Source organism: Dryobates pubescens, chromosome 7 (genome assembly GCF_014839835.1).
Source record: "Dryobates pubescens isolate bDryPub1 chromosome 7, bDryPub1.pri, whole genome shotgun sequence".
Taxonomy (NCBI): Eukaryota; Metazoa; Chordata; class Aves; order Piciformes; family Picidae; genus Dryobates; species Dryobates pubescens.
The window spans coordinates 13,251,237-13,269,695 of NC_071618.1; the positions used below are offsets into that span (position 1 = coordinate 13,251,237).

At 43.1% G+C, this 18,459-nt stretch overlaps 2 protein-coding genes across 2 annotated transcripts in view; one reads left to right on the plus strand and one right to left on the minus strand.

Annotated features, from left to right (window-relative positions):
• Positions 1-1,625: 1,625 nt before the first annotated feature.
• TEX30 (testis expressed 30) lies at positions 1,626-9,556 on the minus strand. The gene is made up of 5 exons (XM_009905245.2): positions 9,527-9,556; positions 7,467-7,697; positions 5,973-6,024; positions 4,289-4,497; positions 1,626-1,889 (listed from the first exon to the last, which is right to left on the minus strand). Exons 1-5 carry the CDS (start codon positions 9,542-9,544, stop codon positions 1,716-1,718), a joined length of 684 nt encoding a protein of 227 aa, XP_009903547.2. The 5' UTR covers positions 9,545-9,556; the 3' UTR covers positions 1,626-1,715.
• A 161-nt stretch (positions 9,557-9,717) lies between these two features.
• The window catches only part of METTL21C (methyltransferase 21C, AARS1 lysine), a 44,704-nt gene continuing 35,962 nt past the window's right edge, over positions 9,718-18,459 (plus strand). The window contains exon 1 of the mRNA XM_009905244.2: positions 9,718-9,828. Within this exon, the coding sequence (XP_009903546.2) occupies positions 9,718-9,828 (111 nt within the window). The remainder of the gene's footprint in view (positions 9,829-18,459) is intronic.

Below are 18,459 nucleotides of genomic sequence, written 5' to 3' on the forward strand. Positions count from 1 at the left end.
ATCTCAGGAGACAATGTCAAGATGCTTTTCTCAGGACCAACCAGCCATTTCATCTCTGGGGTCATCATTCAGCCAATACTTGCTGCTGACTTGGCTAAAAGCAATTAAAATTTTGCTATAACCTTTGGCTATACTGAGAGTTTACTCATAGCCCATAATAGAGAAGGCTGCAGCTGCAAGCACACATGAACTGTTTCATCCACTCTGCAATACTCCAGTTGCTCCTGGTAATAGGTACGAAGGCCCAGGCCTCCCCACCTGCCTCTTCAGCACCCTTCACGTAGAAAGCCTTGTGCAATGTCACACCTCCTTCCTCCTCCAGGAGTTTCTCCTCCAGTATAATCTTTTACCAGTTTGTATTTAATAGTCTTCATCTCTTCAGAGGGACTCTCTGACCAATCCTTTACACAATGGAAGTTGCTGGAGACTGACTTTTCATAACTGACCCATGTATTCTGCTACTTATGCACAACCATGCCTGCATTACCTCCTCCTCCCCTCATAGACACAGAATTTGGCTACTTGGGGTAGTGACACTATAAATGAAAAGAGATTCCTCTCTCTGTATCACAGGTTTTGAAGCACACTGGAGTGGCAGGGTACAGCACCAAGGCAGAGTAGTACAATCCACGCTGGCCAGCCTCAGGGGATGTGTTCAGAGCATTCTACAAATCATCAGGTTTTAATTTCAAACAAGTACGGCATCAGTAATAGATCCTAAACACATCTGAAGAGTTCCTGTCAAAGTAGGTGTTTTCCAGTATGTTACTTCAAGTATTAGTTAAAAGCATTTACATAGTGTAATGTGTTACTAAGTGTTACATACAGTGCTACAGGCTGGGGTCGGAGTGGCTGGGGAGCTGCCAAACAGAAAGGAACCTGGGGGTACTGATTGATAGTAGGCTGAACATGAGCCTGCAGTGGGCCCAGGTGGCCAAGAAAGCCAATGGCTTTCATCCTCCCCTTGTATTCAGCACTGGTTAGGCCAAACCTTGAGTACCATGTCCAGTTCTGGGCCCCTCAGTTCAGGAAAGATGTTGACTTGGTGGAACGTGTCCAGAGAAGGGCAACAAAGCTGCTGATGGGGTTGGAGCACAAGCCCTATGAGGAGAGGCTGAGGGAGCTGGGGTTGCTTAGGAAGAGACTCAGGGGAGGCCTTATTGCTGTCTACAACTACCTAAAGGGAGGTTGTATGCAGGTGGGGGTTGGTCTCTTCTCCCAGGCAACCAGCACCAGAACAAGAGGACACAGTCTCAAGCTGCACCAGTGGAGGTTTAGGCTGGATGTTAGAAGTTCTTCACAGAAAGAGTAATTGGCCATTGGAATGTGCTGCCCAGGGAGATGGTGGAGTCACCATCAGTGGAGGTGTTTAGGAAGAGATTGGATGGGGTGCTTGGTGCCATGGTTTAGATGATTACATAGTGTTGGATGATGGGTTGGATTTGATGATCTCAAAGGTCTTTTCCAACCTGGTTAATTCTGTTCGATAGAAACAGAAAACAATGCTGCCATGGTATTAAATATTTTGTAATTTTTCAGTCCTTCCTTCAAAAACTCCTTTATTGTTTTCAATAATTGTTTTAGACGTACAATAAAAGTTTTATTTGCACTTACACTTAGCCCTCTATTCAAAAACTACAGCACTCAGAAATAATACATTCTGATTTGCTGCATTTATGAAAAACTAAATGAATATACTGCTTAAACACTGTAAATCATTTCTGCTCCTGTTCAGTGTTCTCTCTAAGCCAAGAGAAAACATGGGCATTTATTTCTTCCATGACATCATCTGTTGTTCGTCCTTTGACTGCCATCCCATGGTTTGCTTTATCAATCCAATGGATTTTTTTAGGGGCTTTCATTTTGCTTGCCACACCTTCTAGCAATTGCTACAGAAAAAACAAGAATGAAAAAGTTAGTGAATCAGCTGCTACAAACTGTGCAACTCCTAGAGGTCTCCCAGTTGGTCTATGCAGTATTGTAACAGGCAGCTCTTAAATGGGTCTGCACGAACATTAAAAACACCTTGATAGGAAAAGTGTGATGATACTGCATTCAGTACTGAAATCTGCTCAAAGGTTTGTCCTCACTCAAACACAGAATAAAAAAACTGCAAAGGTCACAACACTGTGCAAAGGTCCTTCCCCCATGCTGATCAAGGAAGCCACTTTTGCTGCCAGAGGGTACTACAACCAGTAAGTGGCAGTGTCAGAGAAACAACATATTTCCCTAGAGAGCTGTTTTGATGTGTTAAGCTTTCTCACAAACAGATCTAAGAACCAGCTCAGAAAGTCTTGACAATTTCCCCATTAAAACAGCACTCCAAGGATCTGATGGTTGCTAGTCTTGACTAACTTTGGTGACAATTCAAAAGCATCCTGACTCCTTATAAACTCTTCCTAGCATAGAAAATAGCAATCACACACATTTCCAAATTCAAGCTGAACTGTTCAAGAACAGCAGATACCTATTTGCATGAAAACAATGCAGAAAACCATTCTGTTCTCACCTCTGCACACCTGTTCTTAATCTCTACAAAACACGCTTTCTGCCACTGAAGTCTGATTTGAAGTAGAACTACTTTGCTAGAATAATTTGTCATGAAAATGCGACTAGCCAAATGTGTCCAGCCAACATGGATTTAGGAAGGGCAGGTCCTGCCTCTCCAACCTGATCTCCTTCTATGATCAGGTGACCTGTCTGGTGGACGTGGGGAGGCCTGTGGATGTGGTCTACCTGGACTTCAGCAAGGCCTTTGACACTGTCCACCACAGCAAACTGCTGGCTAAGCTGTCAGCTTGTGGCTTGGAGCACAACACTCTGTGCTGGGTTAGGAACTGGCTGGAGGGCTGAGCCCAGAGAGTGGTGGTGAATGGTGCCACATCCAGCTGGCGGCCAGTCACCAGTGGTGTCCCCCAGGGATCAGTATTGGGCCCCATCCTCTTTAACACCTTCATTGATGATCTGGATGAGGGGGTTGAGTCAGTCATCAGCAAATTTGCAGATGACACCGAGTTAGGAGAAGATGTTGGTCAGTTAGAGGGTAGAAGGGCTCTGCAGAGGGACCTCAACCAAATGGTCAGATGGGCGGAGTCCAACGGGATGGCATTTAACAAGTCCAAGTGCCGGGTGCTGCACTTTGGCCACAACAACCCCATGCAGAGCTACAGGCTGGGGTCAGAGTGGCTGGAGAGCTGCCAAACAGAGAGGGACCTGGGGGTGCTGATTGACAGCTGGCTGAACATGAGCCAGCAGTGTGCCCAGGTGGCCAAGAAGGCCAATGGCATCCTGGCCAGCATTAGGAATAGTGTGGCCAGCAGGAGCAGGGAGGTCATTGTGCCCCTGTACTCTGCATTGGTTAGGCCACACCTTGAGTACCGTGTCCAGTTCTGGGCCCCTCAGCTTAAGAAGGACATCAAGACACTTGAACATGTCCAGAGAAGGGCAACAAGGCTGGTGAGAGGCCTTGAGCACAAGCCCTATGAGGAGAGGCTGAGGGAGCTGGGATTGATTAGCCTGGAGAAGAGGAGGCTCAGGGCTGACCTCATTGCCCTCTACAACTACCTGAAAGGTGGTTGTAGCCAGGAAGGGGTTGGTCTCTTCTCCCAGGCAACCAGCACCAGAACAAGGGGACACAGTCTCAAGCTGCGCCAGGGGAAGTTTAGGCTCGAGGTGAGGAGAAAGTTCTTCACTGAGGGAGTCATTCGTCATTGGAATGTGCTGCCTGGGGAGGTGGTGGAGTCACCATCCCTGGAGGTGTTCAAGAGGAGATAGGATGTGGCACTTGGTGCCATGGTCTAGTCATGAGGTCTGTGGTGACAGGTTGGACTCGATGATCCTCGAGGTCTCTTCCAACCTTAGTGACACTGTGATACTAATGAGAAATTAGTAGCACAGCACAAGGTGTGCTGTATAGTCTGAAATGGTTCAAACAAATTAGCAAATGGCTTGCTCCTTCCACAGGCTGCTTTTAACTTGTACAATCTCATGAAAAAATCCGAAACACTTCAATCAGCAGTATTTTAGCGGCCCAAGGATGAGTTTGCTAAAGTGTATGATCAGACATGATGTGGAAATTTTAAGCAACCAAAAGAAAGCACTATCAGGGTTCTTTATGTCAAATGCAGTTTTCCTACCTGAGGCTTCCTGCAGAAGATATATAAAGATAGATATATAGATGGACAGATGTACAAGTATTTAGAGAAGACTGTTAATCAGAGATGTCACTCAGACTCATTCCTGTTCTGCCATACTGCCTCTTTGTAGCACGATTTATAGGGGTACTCACCTTTTCACACATCTCATCTGCTGATCCTGAGACAAACAGCACTGGACATCTGATAAATAACAAATCTTCATCCCGGAGCTTGGACTGAAGTTTTGGTCGATGCAGTGGGTAAGATAAACACACTAGACCTTGAATGAAGTCATCATCATCCCCCTCCTGGCTAAGCTGACGTATCACAGAAGCAGCAGCTCGTGACCCCATGGATCGACCTTTCTCCCATATTAAAGGAAAAAAGTATATTCTGTCACCTCATCCACACTCTGTTCGAGGAAACAACCCCTAACACAAATCCAACTGAGGGCATTTCAGTGTACCAACAGTACAAAACACTAGGAATGTTTTTATTCATCTACTTCATGAAAAATCCTAATTTTAACATTTTCTGCTAAAATATTTATCTGGTTATATTATGATTTCACATCTCCATTAAAAAAAAAAAAAAAGCAGGGGTGTGGAGGGAAACCCCACCAAAAAACACAGAGGAATCTTTTGCAATACTGTAAGGAATAGCAGCCCATCCTGGGGGAAGAAAGGGACAGTTCCTATGCTCCAGACGCTTGAAATTCAATAGCAATGTTATCTCGTATATTTTTTTTTCATGCAATTTGAAGATATGCTCAAATTAAACTTTTATGCACTTTCCTTCCCAAACCAACCTATCAAGCATTTATATACACCTCAAACTTCGTCTAATAGCGTAAGTAGAAGGGGGAGAAATAAAACAAACATCAACTGGTAGCATGAGGTTAGTCAGTAACAGCAAGGGGATATCAAAGGCACTTGGTCCCATGGTCTAGTCATGAGGTCTGTGGTGACAGGTTGGACTCGATCTTTGTGGTCTCTTCCAACCTTGATACTGTGATACTGTGAAAATATCTCCTCAAAGAAGCAATAAATGAGGTGACAACGCTCTGTAACCGAGTGTTGGAAGTAGCTGATTCCAGTAGGATTACATTGCATCAGCACAGATTTGGTTTCACTTAGTCAGAGAACATTCAGAGTTCCCTGTATCAAGTTATTCCTAATCACACTCATCTACCTCCCTTTTCACATAACACAACTGATATTTTTATCTGCTGCTAGGTTTTATCTACCTAAACCTGTTCTGGGAAAGCAGTTTCCCACTTACCAGTAACAAGAATTCTTCAAGACCTACAGTTAAAAAGTATACATGGATTATTAGAGAACTCAGGCCCAGTCACTTTCAAGGGACAAGAAAGTTTTCTCCCAAGGCATCTGGAAAACATGAACTCATACTCTTTCCATCTTCCTTCTGGATCAAGACCTGTGGCATCACAAGGAGGGTAAATAGTCTAGGCAATCATGCTCCTAAAGTAATTCAATGAAAGTGGTAGGCTGGGTGCTCCCATTTGTGACCTGCAGACACGGTGCTGCTCAATCCAGCCACAAGAGAGCTGAGCTGCACACCAGACAGGGCTGGTAGTGTTCAGATGCCCAAATGCAAACCTATGACACCTATGTTCCCATGGCAGTCAGTGGACTGCTAATCAATTAATGAAAGTTACAGAGCATTCAACTGTCATCAGATAGCTGAAACATGTTGATCCACAGATGTCCATGCACTTCTTACCAAAGTGGGACAGACTTTAGAATGGAAGTAGCTTCAGATTGTTATTATTAGAGGCAGTAGAAGAGAGAAAATAATAGATAATAAAATCAATACCTGCAAGGAAGACACCTGAAAGTTTATAATCATCTGAAAGCTTTAAGTATTCCTAAAGAAATAAAGAGAAGCATTACAAGTTATAATCAAGACAGATGGGGGTTGGGGAATTGTTTATAGCTACCAAACACAAACTGTCTCTTTTAGCACTGTAGATTAAACAAAGAACAGAAACACACAAGCTGCTCCCTTTTTCTCACATGAACGAATAACATTGTGCAGCAACAGCAAAATAAACTTAAGCAATTTCACATTAGTTCTTAACAAGTCTAAAATTTCAGATGCCCTATCAAGTTACTCAACATAAATGGTTACTGTGTATCAACTTAATTACAGTAACAGACCACATTCATATTCCTACCCCATCAAAAGGAAAATAAAGTTAGTAAAAATGCCCTTCACTGAGGTCACTGACAATGAAAAGTTTAAGGCACAGTTATGTCTGGCATAAAAAAAATTCAGCAACTGATTTTTCAGGTTTTTAGCAGATAACTCATCACATGCTATCTCAGCAGAGGCCTTTCAATTACCTTACACACCATCATATTAATATAAACTCACATTATGCTTCTTCAAAAAAAGAATGGAGAACAGATAGATCCATATTACAGGCTGCAACATCTGACTTCAAATTTATGTACATATTATGACAACAGCATTACACAAATGAATTCCTTAAGAGCTGGATTTAGATCCCTTGTAAATATGTGTGATGCTCAATGCAAAGCACTCAAGCTACTTTCCCATGCTGCAGTAGAAGTAGATAGATAATTGGGACACAAAATTCCCCTCCTTCCTACATGCTTCAGAAGAGGAAGATACTCCACGCTGATACTATTACAACAAAAGTTTGCTAATTTTAACAAAACCTGGGTATAGAAAAACTGGCTTAAATAATGTAGCAGCAGCAGAAAGAGATAAGCACACATATAGCAGTTTAAACTGATTTTGAAATCAAAGAATATTTAGTTTCTAGGGTTCTCATATGCCACTCTCAATCTCTTTTGCTTCAACTCCTCCTGCTACCCAGAGTCCCCTACTCTTTCCCCAAATTCTATTTCTCCCAGCTGCTAACCCTGAGAGACCTAGCACAATTCTCAAGCCAGCTTCCTTCGTCTCAAAACTTCTTACAAAGCTGTATCCCTTAGTCCCCTTCCCCTCACAAAGCCCTCCCAGAACACCTACATCTTGTTTCCATCCCAAATAATTTTTCCCAGCTGGAAGCTTTCCCACAAAACACCTTTGCTCTCTTCACATCCTTTCCTCAAGCCTTTCTCTCCCTAAACTCAAAACCACATACTTGCTGCAGCTGTTCCAGCTATTGCCTGTATAAAAATTGTTCCTGCAGTTTCTTTTTACAAACAGTGCTCCATTTAGCTAACCACCATCACTTCTGATTTTTCCATTGTTGCTGGACTTATCTCTGGGTATAATTTAAAAAATGCAGAAGATATCCACAGATCTATACTTTGGCAGAATTTGGTCACTTCTTACCACAACTGTTTTGAAAGCCTTAGTTCTGTAGGCAATGTTAAGGCCTTTGCAAGTAAACCGCAGGCACAGAACTCCATGGGATGCAAGATACGCTGCCAAAGACACCAAGTGAGGGAAATTCATATCTCCTCCAGCACCATGGGTAAGAATCACCCCATATGTTGATTTTTTCTCTGGGAGAGAAAAGATTGCATCAAGGTATTTGTTTCCAAAAGGTATTTTCACTTTAACCTAGAAATGAAACAAACAAATATAATTAGAAAAAAAAAAAAGTCAGTTCCCAGTGCACACATTATGATGAAGAAAAATCTGACAATTAAGAAAGAAATGAAACCTGGAAGTATACCTCTACTTCTTCTTTTTAAGACACTATGTGTATAATACTACCTCTGTCTCAAGATATTCCATGCAATAATGGGTAAGTCACTTTATCATGCCACACTGTGCTCTAGTTGTTTCACTGACTTATTCTATTCCATATTAATTTATAAATACTCTATTTGTTTCATTGTCCTATTTTATTTCATTTTCTACTTACACTAGCAGAAAAGGAAGAACCCCTTGCTTCTTATAATCTCTAAACCTAGCTATTCAAGAGCAAACTGCCATACTGACTTGAAGGTCTTCCACAGTAAGAAAAAAAAAATAGTATCTTCCATAAGATTTGAAAATAAGTAACAAACTTCTATAATTATACTTTCCTATAATAGAAAATTATTTTTATCTACCACCACTCATAGATATTACAAACAGAATTAAGGAAGCCCCTAAACATTTATTACAACCAAATTACTTTGCTTCTATAGACCTATATGGAATATTATTCCATGCTGGCAGCAACTGTTTAATTCTGCAGTTGTAGTTTCCATGTACAAGTTGATTACATAGGGAAAAGGCCAAAACAGAGTATTATGAAAACATGGATTTGAATACAGTAGTTTTAGGTATGACATGCAACTGTAACAAAACAAAACCACCCACCCACAGGAACTACTTTTTTCATTGTGTTCAGTAATAATTGATGGCAGATACCACAAGATACATATTTCACGTATAACTGATACTCTTAACTAGCAGCCAAACCCACAGAAATATGACACGAAGACACAGCCCAGCAAACATTTACAAATTAGACAGCAGTACACATGCAGTGGCGAAGCAGCCTGTGTCTAGTCAAAGACTGAACTTCCTCAAGTACAGGAAAGACACAGCACACATTCAGACAAAGCCACTATCAAGCTGGCAGAGAGCCTCTAGTTATTACAGACGTCTGGAGGAGATGAATGAGATGCAAGGCCAGCTGATGCTGAGCTGAATGAACGGGGACTGGACAACAGATGTGCCCCGTTCACACTACAACTTCTGAAAGCAAAGAGAAAGCACCCCGGGGCCACGATGAAACACAATTTCACACCACTGCTGCTCTCCCACAAGCCAAAGGCTCTTCTTGGTAGTGGTCCTGTAGAACCACTGCACAGGGAAGGAGGCTGTTAGTGGCCTCACAGAGTTGCTACCTTTGCAATCTCTGCACAGCCGAAATGAGTGGAGGATGCCAGGCTGAGCCACAGAGATGGGCAGAAGTGTGAACAGCCAGAGCTGCCGCTTCCTAACCACTGGACCTTTGCTCATTGAGAAGAAACCAGGCCAGACGGGATTCAGACGGACAACAGGCATGTTTACACCCCTCCTGGCAAGGAAGCACACCCACTCCACCCCGTCATTCCCAGCTCTAGGGGCCCCTCAGCGGGGACCGGCAGTGCCACAAACGGCAACCCCTTCCACATCCAAGCACAGAACAGGCGCACTGACTCTAAAGGCGGTTGTTCCGCCACCAGCCGCATCCGCTGAACCAGACCTGCGGCCTCCCCAGAGAAGCACGGGGTCACCCCGAGGACCGGTAACCACTGCGGGGCGTCAGGCCCGCCAGGCCGCAGGACTCCTTCCCATCTTGGGGCACCACGAACCCCTCTCCAGGACGCGGCCGAGGAGAGCCACCTTTAACCGCCCCACGGGTGGGCCCCAGTATTGGATCAAGTGACTTCAGAAAAGCGCGGCCATACCTCCCCCGGCGCACTCATACCAGCCCCTGCCCTGTGACGCCACAAGAGTGGCAACACCCCCAACCCATCGCCCCCCCGGCACTCCGGGAGGGCGTCTCCGTGGGCTGTGTGATTGGTCCGCAGACGTCCTGGCCCCGCCTCGGAGGGCGGGACTGGGAGTCCGGCTTGAGCGAGAGCTCTGAGGAGGGATAATGACAGGGTCCGGCGGCGTCCGGTGGTTGCTGCGCAGCGGGGTAAGCCAGGAGGGAATTTTGAATGGAGATCGGATCGAGCGTGTGGGGAGGTGTCGGCAGTGGCGCTTGGCAAGAAGGCACCTCTAGTATAGGCCTCGAGAGAAACCGGTGCTTTTGGGCAAGTTCTTGATACCTGTAATCATAGAATCATTAAGGTTGGAAAAGACCTCTTAAGATCATCAACTCAGTACTCGTGTAGGGTGTCGACAGTGCCTGAATTACTAGCTTCTCCCCACTAATGTGGTTAAGTCGCATGCGTGAGTATCAGGCACCAGTAACTGTATTTTAAAAACCTGTTGATATACCATGAAGCAAAATCACAGAATCATAGAATTTAAGGAGTTGGAAGGGACCTCCAGAGATCAAGTCAACCCCTGCTGCAAAGCTGGACCACTTAGGGCACATCACACAGGAACATGTCCAGGTGGGTTTTGAAGCTCTCTTAGAGGAGACTTAACAACCTCTCTGGGCAGCCTGTTCCAGTGCTCTGTCACTCTCACAGTAAGAAAATCCTATCACTGAGGATCACTGAAGAGACTGGCTACATCCTCATGACAGCCACCCTTCAGATATTTGTAGATTGATAAGGTTCCCTCTCAGACTTCTGTTCTCCAGGCTAAACAGCCCCAGGTCTCTCAGTTTCTGTGTGAGAGAGATGCTTCAGTCCCTGAGTCATCCTCATAGCTCTCTGTTGAGCTCTCTCCAGTATTTCCCTGTTCTTGAACTGAGGAGCCCAGTATGTGGGCTAACTAGGGCTGAATAAAGGGGGAGGAGGATCTCCCTTGACCTGCTGGACTCTCTTAATGCACCTGAGTATACTATTTGCTACCTTGGCCACCAAGGCACATTGCTGTGCCATGGATAACTTATTTTCAACCAGGACTCCAAGGTCCTTCTCTGTGGAGCTACTCTGTAGCAGGTCAACCTAACCTCTACTGGTGCATGGTGTTATTCCTCCCCAGGTGCAGGACTCCACACTTATCCTTGTTGAACTTCATTAGATTAATCTTGTAATATTAATAAATTATTAATAAAAGTTGCCATAATTATAGTAACTGCAGAGCTGTAATGGGTTGGGGCAGATCCCCTCCCCACCACAGGCAGAAATAACGACTCAGACAAACGGATTGCAAAAGTGATGAAAGTTTAAATAGAAAGCAGTGAAGGTTACAGAAAACCCAAAGCGCAGTGACAAAGAAAGATCCCATCCCCACCTGAGGGTGCATCCAAAACCCCCAGGGCTCCTTCTTCCCCCTCCCTCTGCTGGGCTAGTCTCAGCTGGCCAGGCCTGAGACTGCCCATCCCCCTGTGGCCTTGGGCCCAATCAGGCCCATGGCCGGGAGATCTCTCCCCCAGTTACCAAGTCTCGGAGAGGGAAGGAAAGAGGAAGTGCCAGACCCCACCGCAAAATTTATAGTGGTGCAAGGGATTATGGTAGAAATACCTAATTTCCTGAGTCCACCCACTGGGATGGACTTCTGGACACAGGAAACACCCCTGTAGCAGAGGGCACCCAGCCCAAACTACGACAAGAGCTTTTAAAGTATAACAGTTACATAGTTGCTGAATTAATTAGGTCTGAGTTACACTGGAGAGTTTACACCACTCCCTGTAAATAGTTTTTATTCACCTATGAATGTGAAACATACACTGTAGTGATAAAACAGAAGAAATAAAGCCAATTATTTGGGAATTGCGTGCAAAGTCAGGTTCTCACTGACTTCAAGGAGTATAGATATGATCCTTACCTAAGGTGTCTGGGGCAACATCAGGTGTTTTTTCTGGCTGCAGTCAGTGCACTGGATCTACATAGCACTTACAAACAGGAGAGACATACTATGTGGCTGGCATTTTAGGTACAAACATACAACTATTCCTGGGCTGTGCTTTACTGTACAACAGAAAACCTAGTGTGTTCGTATGTTCAAAACACAGCCTTAAACTGGTGGAAGACAGCACCAATAGTATACAACAATGCTTGTGGTAGTTATATAGTGGGTATTTCACAAATAAGTAAAAAGTATATTCTAAGAACTTCTGTGCTAAGGCATTTAGTCAGAAATCACGTTTCTGCTATTATCAGTGTATAAAATGGTCCTGGTTTGAGTTAGATCAAAACAAATTCTATTTGGATTGTCAGCTCAGTTTCTGGAGTTAATGGCATATTTTCACAAACAGCATCTGCTTCTAGTGTTTATAGTTACTGCCAAGGACTGCTTATACTCACTCTTATGGAGACCAAGGTCACTGCTAAATCTTTATTGCCATGTTGGGTGTACCGAAAGTAAGAAGGGGAAATATGCCACTGAGTAAATACAGATGGGAATGAAGGTTTGGTTGAGAAGTTGTGAGGTTCTTTCCAGGTGACCAGGATGTCCAACGGATCCATGAAGAGCTTGCACTGCAGAAGAGTGAACTCTGCATCACTGAGAGGTTCTATTAGATGAGAGGAGAAGAACTGGAATGGACTGACACTTGAGCTTGAATGAGAGACTGTTTGGGTGGACGCCCAGATGAAGATACGGACTTTGCCGGACATGTCATCAGAAGATTTCTGATTTGATGATGTGTTTAGGTGCAAAGATCATGGTATGAAATAAGGGGTGGCGTGTTGTAGTTTGAGCTGGGTGCCCCCTGCTGTGTTTACTTCCTGTGTCCAGAAGTCCAGCCCAGAGGGGTGGACACAGGAAATTGTGTATTTCCTACCATAATTCTTTGCACCACTATAAGATCCAGTGCGGGGTCTAGCACTTTCTCTTTCTTCCTCCTCCTTCAGCCGGTAACTGGGGGAGATGTCTGCTGGCTTTGGGCCGGGCTAGGCCCAAGGCCACGGGCGGATGGGCAGTTTCAGACCTGGCCAGCTGAGACTGCCCTAGCAGAGGGAGGGGGAAGAAGGAGCCCTGGGGGTCTTGGGTGTACCCTCAGGTGGGAATGGGATGGCTCTGGGTTTGTTTTGGGATCTTTCTTTGTCACTGCGCTTTGGGTTTTCTGTAAACATTCACTGCTTTCTATTTAAACTTCCATCACTTTTGCAATCCGTTTGTCTGAGTGTTTATTTTTGCCCGTGGTGGGGTGGGGGCTGCCTCAACCCTTTAGCACATTTTGGTAGCAGAGGATGGTTACGGTGGGGAGGGGGTCTCCCTCAAACCCACTACGCCTGCACCTGCAGGGAGGAGTGGAAAACTGAAGTGACCTAAAATGGACCAAGAAGATATTCCATATATGTCCTATCCAGTGTAAAGCTGAGGGATCATGAGGGTCAAGCCCTCTTCAGTGACCAGCAGCTGAGGAGGACTCTGTCTATTCTGCCTACAACCCTAGATCTTGTGTTCCTGAATCCAACTCCTGAATCCTGTTCCCATCTGCTGCTTAGTCCAGTCTGGGAGTTCTTCAGTGCCTGCCCACATCGTTACAGGTTACAGTGACAAAATTGCCTTCAGGGGATTAAGTTTGACACTGTGTATTTCATTTTATTGTTACTATATTCACTAAAGAAGTTTTAATTTTCTGTTCCAACTTGCAAGCCTCTCTTCCTTACTGCCTTTTTTCTTCATCTTCTGGGAAGAGGGGTTAACAGCATCTGTCACTCATCTAGCGGCTGGCCCAGCTGTAACCCTTGATATATATGTTAGAATGCCCTATTACTTAACTGTTTGAACATGCCATTACCAAGTGGAATTTTGTTTTTCATGTGTTCACCTGCTGGAAGATAAGCTCTGGTTTGTGCTCCCAGTGTCTCACTCTCACTCCGCTGGCTGGATATTGCCAAACACTGGGATGAAAATATTGCGTCCCTCCGAGAAGTGAACCTGACAGGGCAGCTGGAATGTACCCATTATCTTGGTGGTCATTTCTGCTGTCTGAGGAATGCCACCCTTACAGGCAAATTGCCAGCCCAGGCATTTTGCATTATTGTAAAATTTAAATGTTAAGAGCAGAAGTGGAGAGGTTCATCTGAAGTCCAGTAATCAAGGTGAAAAACATAGGGAGCCTTGTCTGTCTAAATTTCTACCTTGCCTACAAAATGTCAAGTTACAATGAGATTTCAGGAAAGCATAAAGCCAAGTGAAAGGCACCAGCATAGCCTGGGAGCCGAACTGCAGATGGTGTTAAGTTAGTGATTCCTTGAGCCATAGCTCACATTCGGGGAATTCAGCAGACTAGGGGAAAGAAAAAGCTTCAGTATAATGCCAGGTAGATTTTTCTTGGGTGGAGATCACACTGTTCCAATTAATCCTTAACACCAATTAAGCCTTCATAAATCACATACTTAGCAAACTGAGATTTGTTATGCCGCAGCAGTTACAACCTCAACCTCAATCTGGAATACAGGAATGCAAGAAGAGAGTTAAGAAAGACTTTGTGTTAATGTAGTTGGTTTTTTCTCTTTCGTTATTTTCTCTCCTGTACTTAAAGTATGCTTTTGTGCTCTGATACAGTTTATATTTTCAGTGTTGCTTTGCTTCTTTCCTGGACTCATTTTTAAATTCTCTCTCTCTTTTTTCTTTTTTTAATAACTTTTTCCTCCCTCTTCTGTACACCTACTGTATTTCTCCTTTTTCATTCACACTGTTTTCAGAGCAGTCCTTGAGGAATATGTATCTCATTAATTCTATCCATGTGTGACCCCTTTGTACTGGAAAAATATTTTCTTTCATTTTCCACATAAAGCAAGCTTCTACCAGTTTACTTCCTGTTTTATCTGTTAATTTTCTTAGCCCCATTCTCCTTGCAGTGCTTAAAACTGTTCTCTGCAGAAGCACAGTGTTCAAGGTAGGGTGGCTAATACCTGGTAGATTCCAAAGAAATGCAAATAAAGGTGTGACTCACAGAATCATAATGGTTTGGGTTGGAAGGGACCTTAAATGTCATCTGGTTCCAACACCCCTGCTGTGACCAGGGATACCATCCATTAGGTCAGGTTGCTGAGAGCCCTATCAGACCTGACCTTGAACACTTCCAGGAAGGGAGCATCCACAACTTCTCTAGGCAAGCATGGTTTCTTAGATGCATGGAATAATTTTATAACTTTAACCTTGCATCACTCCTGCAAATATAAATTTGTTTTTGAAACAATGTGTGGTGCATAATAGTCTAAATTTGTCATCAAATGTAAAAATGATGAAAGGGGTGTGATTTCACATGCCTCGGTGAGAATAGATGTTGTGTGTTATAATAACCTAGGCACTGCTGTAAGCACCTCTGACAGGGTTGATATGCCAAAGACAGCTGAGTTTGAAGAAACAGTGGCTGTATATCAAAGAATGACATTATCCCCAGTCTAAACTTGGGACCTGTTAACTTTCGGTAGCACATCAGGCAATCCCTATTCTTTTCCTTGGATTATGAATACATACCAGAGACTTAGATTTATATATATGCAATAGGAATGACAGCGATGAACTTTCCCACTAATCTTGTGTCGGAATAAATTTGCTTATAAAAAATATGTATAAAAGTAATTTTAAAAAGACATGTTTTAAAAAAATCCTGTATTTCAGTGCAGAGTGGCCAAAAGCTGAAGGGCAGGAGGATCATAAACATAATTACTTTTCTTTAAAAAAAAACACCTAATTTTTTTATTTGTTTTGGTTTAGGCTGCAGACATACATGTTTGCTTTGAAAGTTCTACTCTTACTCTAAATTAGAAACCTGACTTTTGACCAAGACCCTTAATTTTTATTTTTCCTGAGGTTGTGGATACACATCAGTACATGCACATGTTCTGTGCACTGGTATCAAAAACACTTTACTAATTTTCTGAAAATGCTCAGCAAGCTATTATTTGATTAGCCAGTATAGGAAGCCATCTCCAGGAAGATGGAGAAGTTTATTGTGTGCCATGAAATAATCTCACTTTGGGTGAGAATATGCAGCAAAATTGAATTCAGCCCATGACACTGAGTTAAAAGATAGTGATATCTATAATGCTGACTAATTTTTAACTATTGTATCATACTTCTTGGAATACATAGAATACATAGAATAAACCAGGTTGGAAGAGACCTTCAAGATCATTGCGTCCAACCCATCAACCAATCCAACACCACCCAAACAACTAACCCATGGCACCAAAGGTCTGAAAATATTTTGAGGTCCTCTGTAAAAGAGGAAGTGATACCACTAAAATGTGCAGAGCAATACAGAATTTTAGTGTGATGTGTGTAAATCCCCATGTCATTATGATAAGCTGAAGAACTCAGCCATTTGCGCTGATGGCTTTCTCCAGCAAGTGTGAAGATGCTCACATTCTGCAGGTACAGATGTTGCCCAGCAATGAGGTCAGAAATCATCTTGGCTGTAACTTCCCTTGAGACCTTAGGCTAGTCAGAAGGTGGTCAAACCAAACCAAAAACCTTTTCTATTATTGGTAATTCCATAATTCAGTCTGATAAAATGTATCTATTGGGCAATTTACTCATCTGACATTAATAACAGTATCATTAATATTCTAGTTTTTCCTTTGTTCTCAGCTTTCTTGGTTTGCCCATCTGTCATTAGTTAGCCTGTTCAGACTGTAACAGCAGCATATTAACTGTTGTGTATTTGTTAGATACCAATTTTTACAAAACTAGGATGTGGAGAGGACTGGTGTCTTTTGTAGCATTACACCGAGTACATACTCTGGCAGTGCAGATAAGGTCAGTAACATGCAATGCATTAAAAACTTTCTCTCCCTTTCAAACTGCGCAAATGTCTTTGTGAACACTTTGGGCTTAGTAATCATGGGGCTAAATGGAAGGTCCTTACTTTAATTAAGGAAGGTGTCATCATGATGCGTGCTTCTGGATGGCAATTTTTGGATGCTATACATTTCTCAGGGTCTTTGTTAGGGATTTTGTATTTCATCATTGTTCTTGATAAACGCAACCACTTTGTATTCCAGTGGCAGCTGTTGCAGTTCATTTGGGTGTTTATACTGCACAGGAGACTGCTGTCAGGAGGTCACTCTGGCTATTGTCTCCCCTTGGCTGACAGTGTACTGACCTGGTCAGGAGCCAGTGGGACTAACCTTTCTGCTTCCACTGCTCCAAAGGAAGAATTAATGGTTTTGGCAGGTTCATACAGTCTTTGAATGTTGAAGTCAATTCCTTGTATACTTTCACTCTGAAGTTTCACTCTGTTTCTATCTGTTGCTTCTTCAAAAGATTAGCATGGTTGGATATGGTAAAGAACGTCATTGCTGCTGCCAGGACTACCTTTATTGTGAACAACATGTTAAGATATGAGGGTCTGTAACATTTAATTCTCAGTCCAAAAATTGATAACCTCTGCAGTCATGTCATCAGTCATCCAAGTGAATTACTTATCTGGAGATTATTGCTATTTATAATTATAAACGCTTTGTTACAGCCCCTAAATACAGGAGCTCAGTACATTTTGAATCTTCTTGCAAGCTGCTAGGCCATTTTCATTTCCATTCATAAACTGATTCATTCTAAGATGGAGAAAATGACATTGTACCGTCCTTTACCTATAATTCACACAGATTCACACAAATTAGAAAATTAAGTCCTTTATTTATCCATAGATTGTCAGAGCATGGGCAACTGCAGAGTAACCCTGAGCCTCTGCAAATGTCTCTTGTACCTTCCTCAATTATAATTCCTCCAGATCCTTTCTATCATTTATGCCAATATTTGCATTCCAATTCCATTCCCCTAAAATTCCTGCAATCCATCTCAGCTTCTCATTATTTGTATGTTTAAGAAGTGCATTATCTATTCTGTAATCCAAGATATTTCTAGAGATAGTGAGTTCCAGAAAGGAGCGCAGGCAACTCTTTTATTCTTCTGTTCCTTCTGCTGCTGTTCATAAAATCTGCTACACTGAGGTAGGAGGAAAAATCATTTGGTTTGAGAAAACTTAGCCAGGTGCTTTAATAGCACCTAGGAACTGGAGTAACACTGAAAGGCTTAATTATTGGCTTCACTTTATTCTCCTCTTTTAACTTATATGTTATCATGAATTTACATATGTAACAGATCTAGTTTGCTGCCAGCTATATACTTTTAAATAAAAAAGTCCATACTTGGTCAACTGCAGAGGGCTCTTACAGCCCTTCTGTGTTGCCAGCCTCATCACTAGCTGGAAAGCCTTTCCCCAGGTCTTTCGCCTGCATCATTGTATCCATACTCTTCCAACCGAGCAGAAACTCCCTGCTTTCTGCGTACTTTATTTCTTCCATTTCAGCTGTCCCACATTCACCCTCCCTCCGCAGTATCTCTCCCAAGGAAAGGCCAGCCAGAAAAAATGTTCAGGACCTTCCAATCCCAATCAGATGTACTGTCAACTCAGTTCTTACAAGTGTGCTTCACATCTTCTACAGCTACCTGAAAAGCAATGGAGGAATAGGGTGGCAGTGATAGCTACCTCAGCCATTTGTTCTCTGCAGTCTTGTGAAAGACATACACAGAAACTTGAAAAATGGTGACTAAACTAAGAACACTCTTTGATTAAGGCTGAAGGACCAGCTCTGCCTATACTGTTTCTTTCTTGTGCTGGGGTCAGTCAGCTGTCACTGACCAAAATTATTTGATCAAAGCCATTATAAAGTGATACAGGAATGGCTCTTTGCAGTGATTGCAAAGACTTTGATAGGCTGGAAGAGAATATTTGGTAATGGTGCAGGCTGTAACATCCACATTTAAAATCCCTATTTTAAATAAATCTGGGCCTCTTAAGAGCTTCTCATAAATA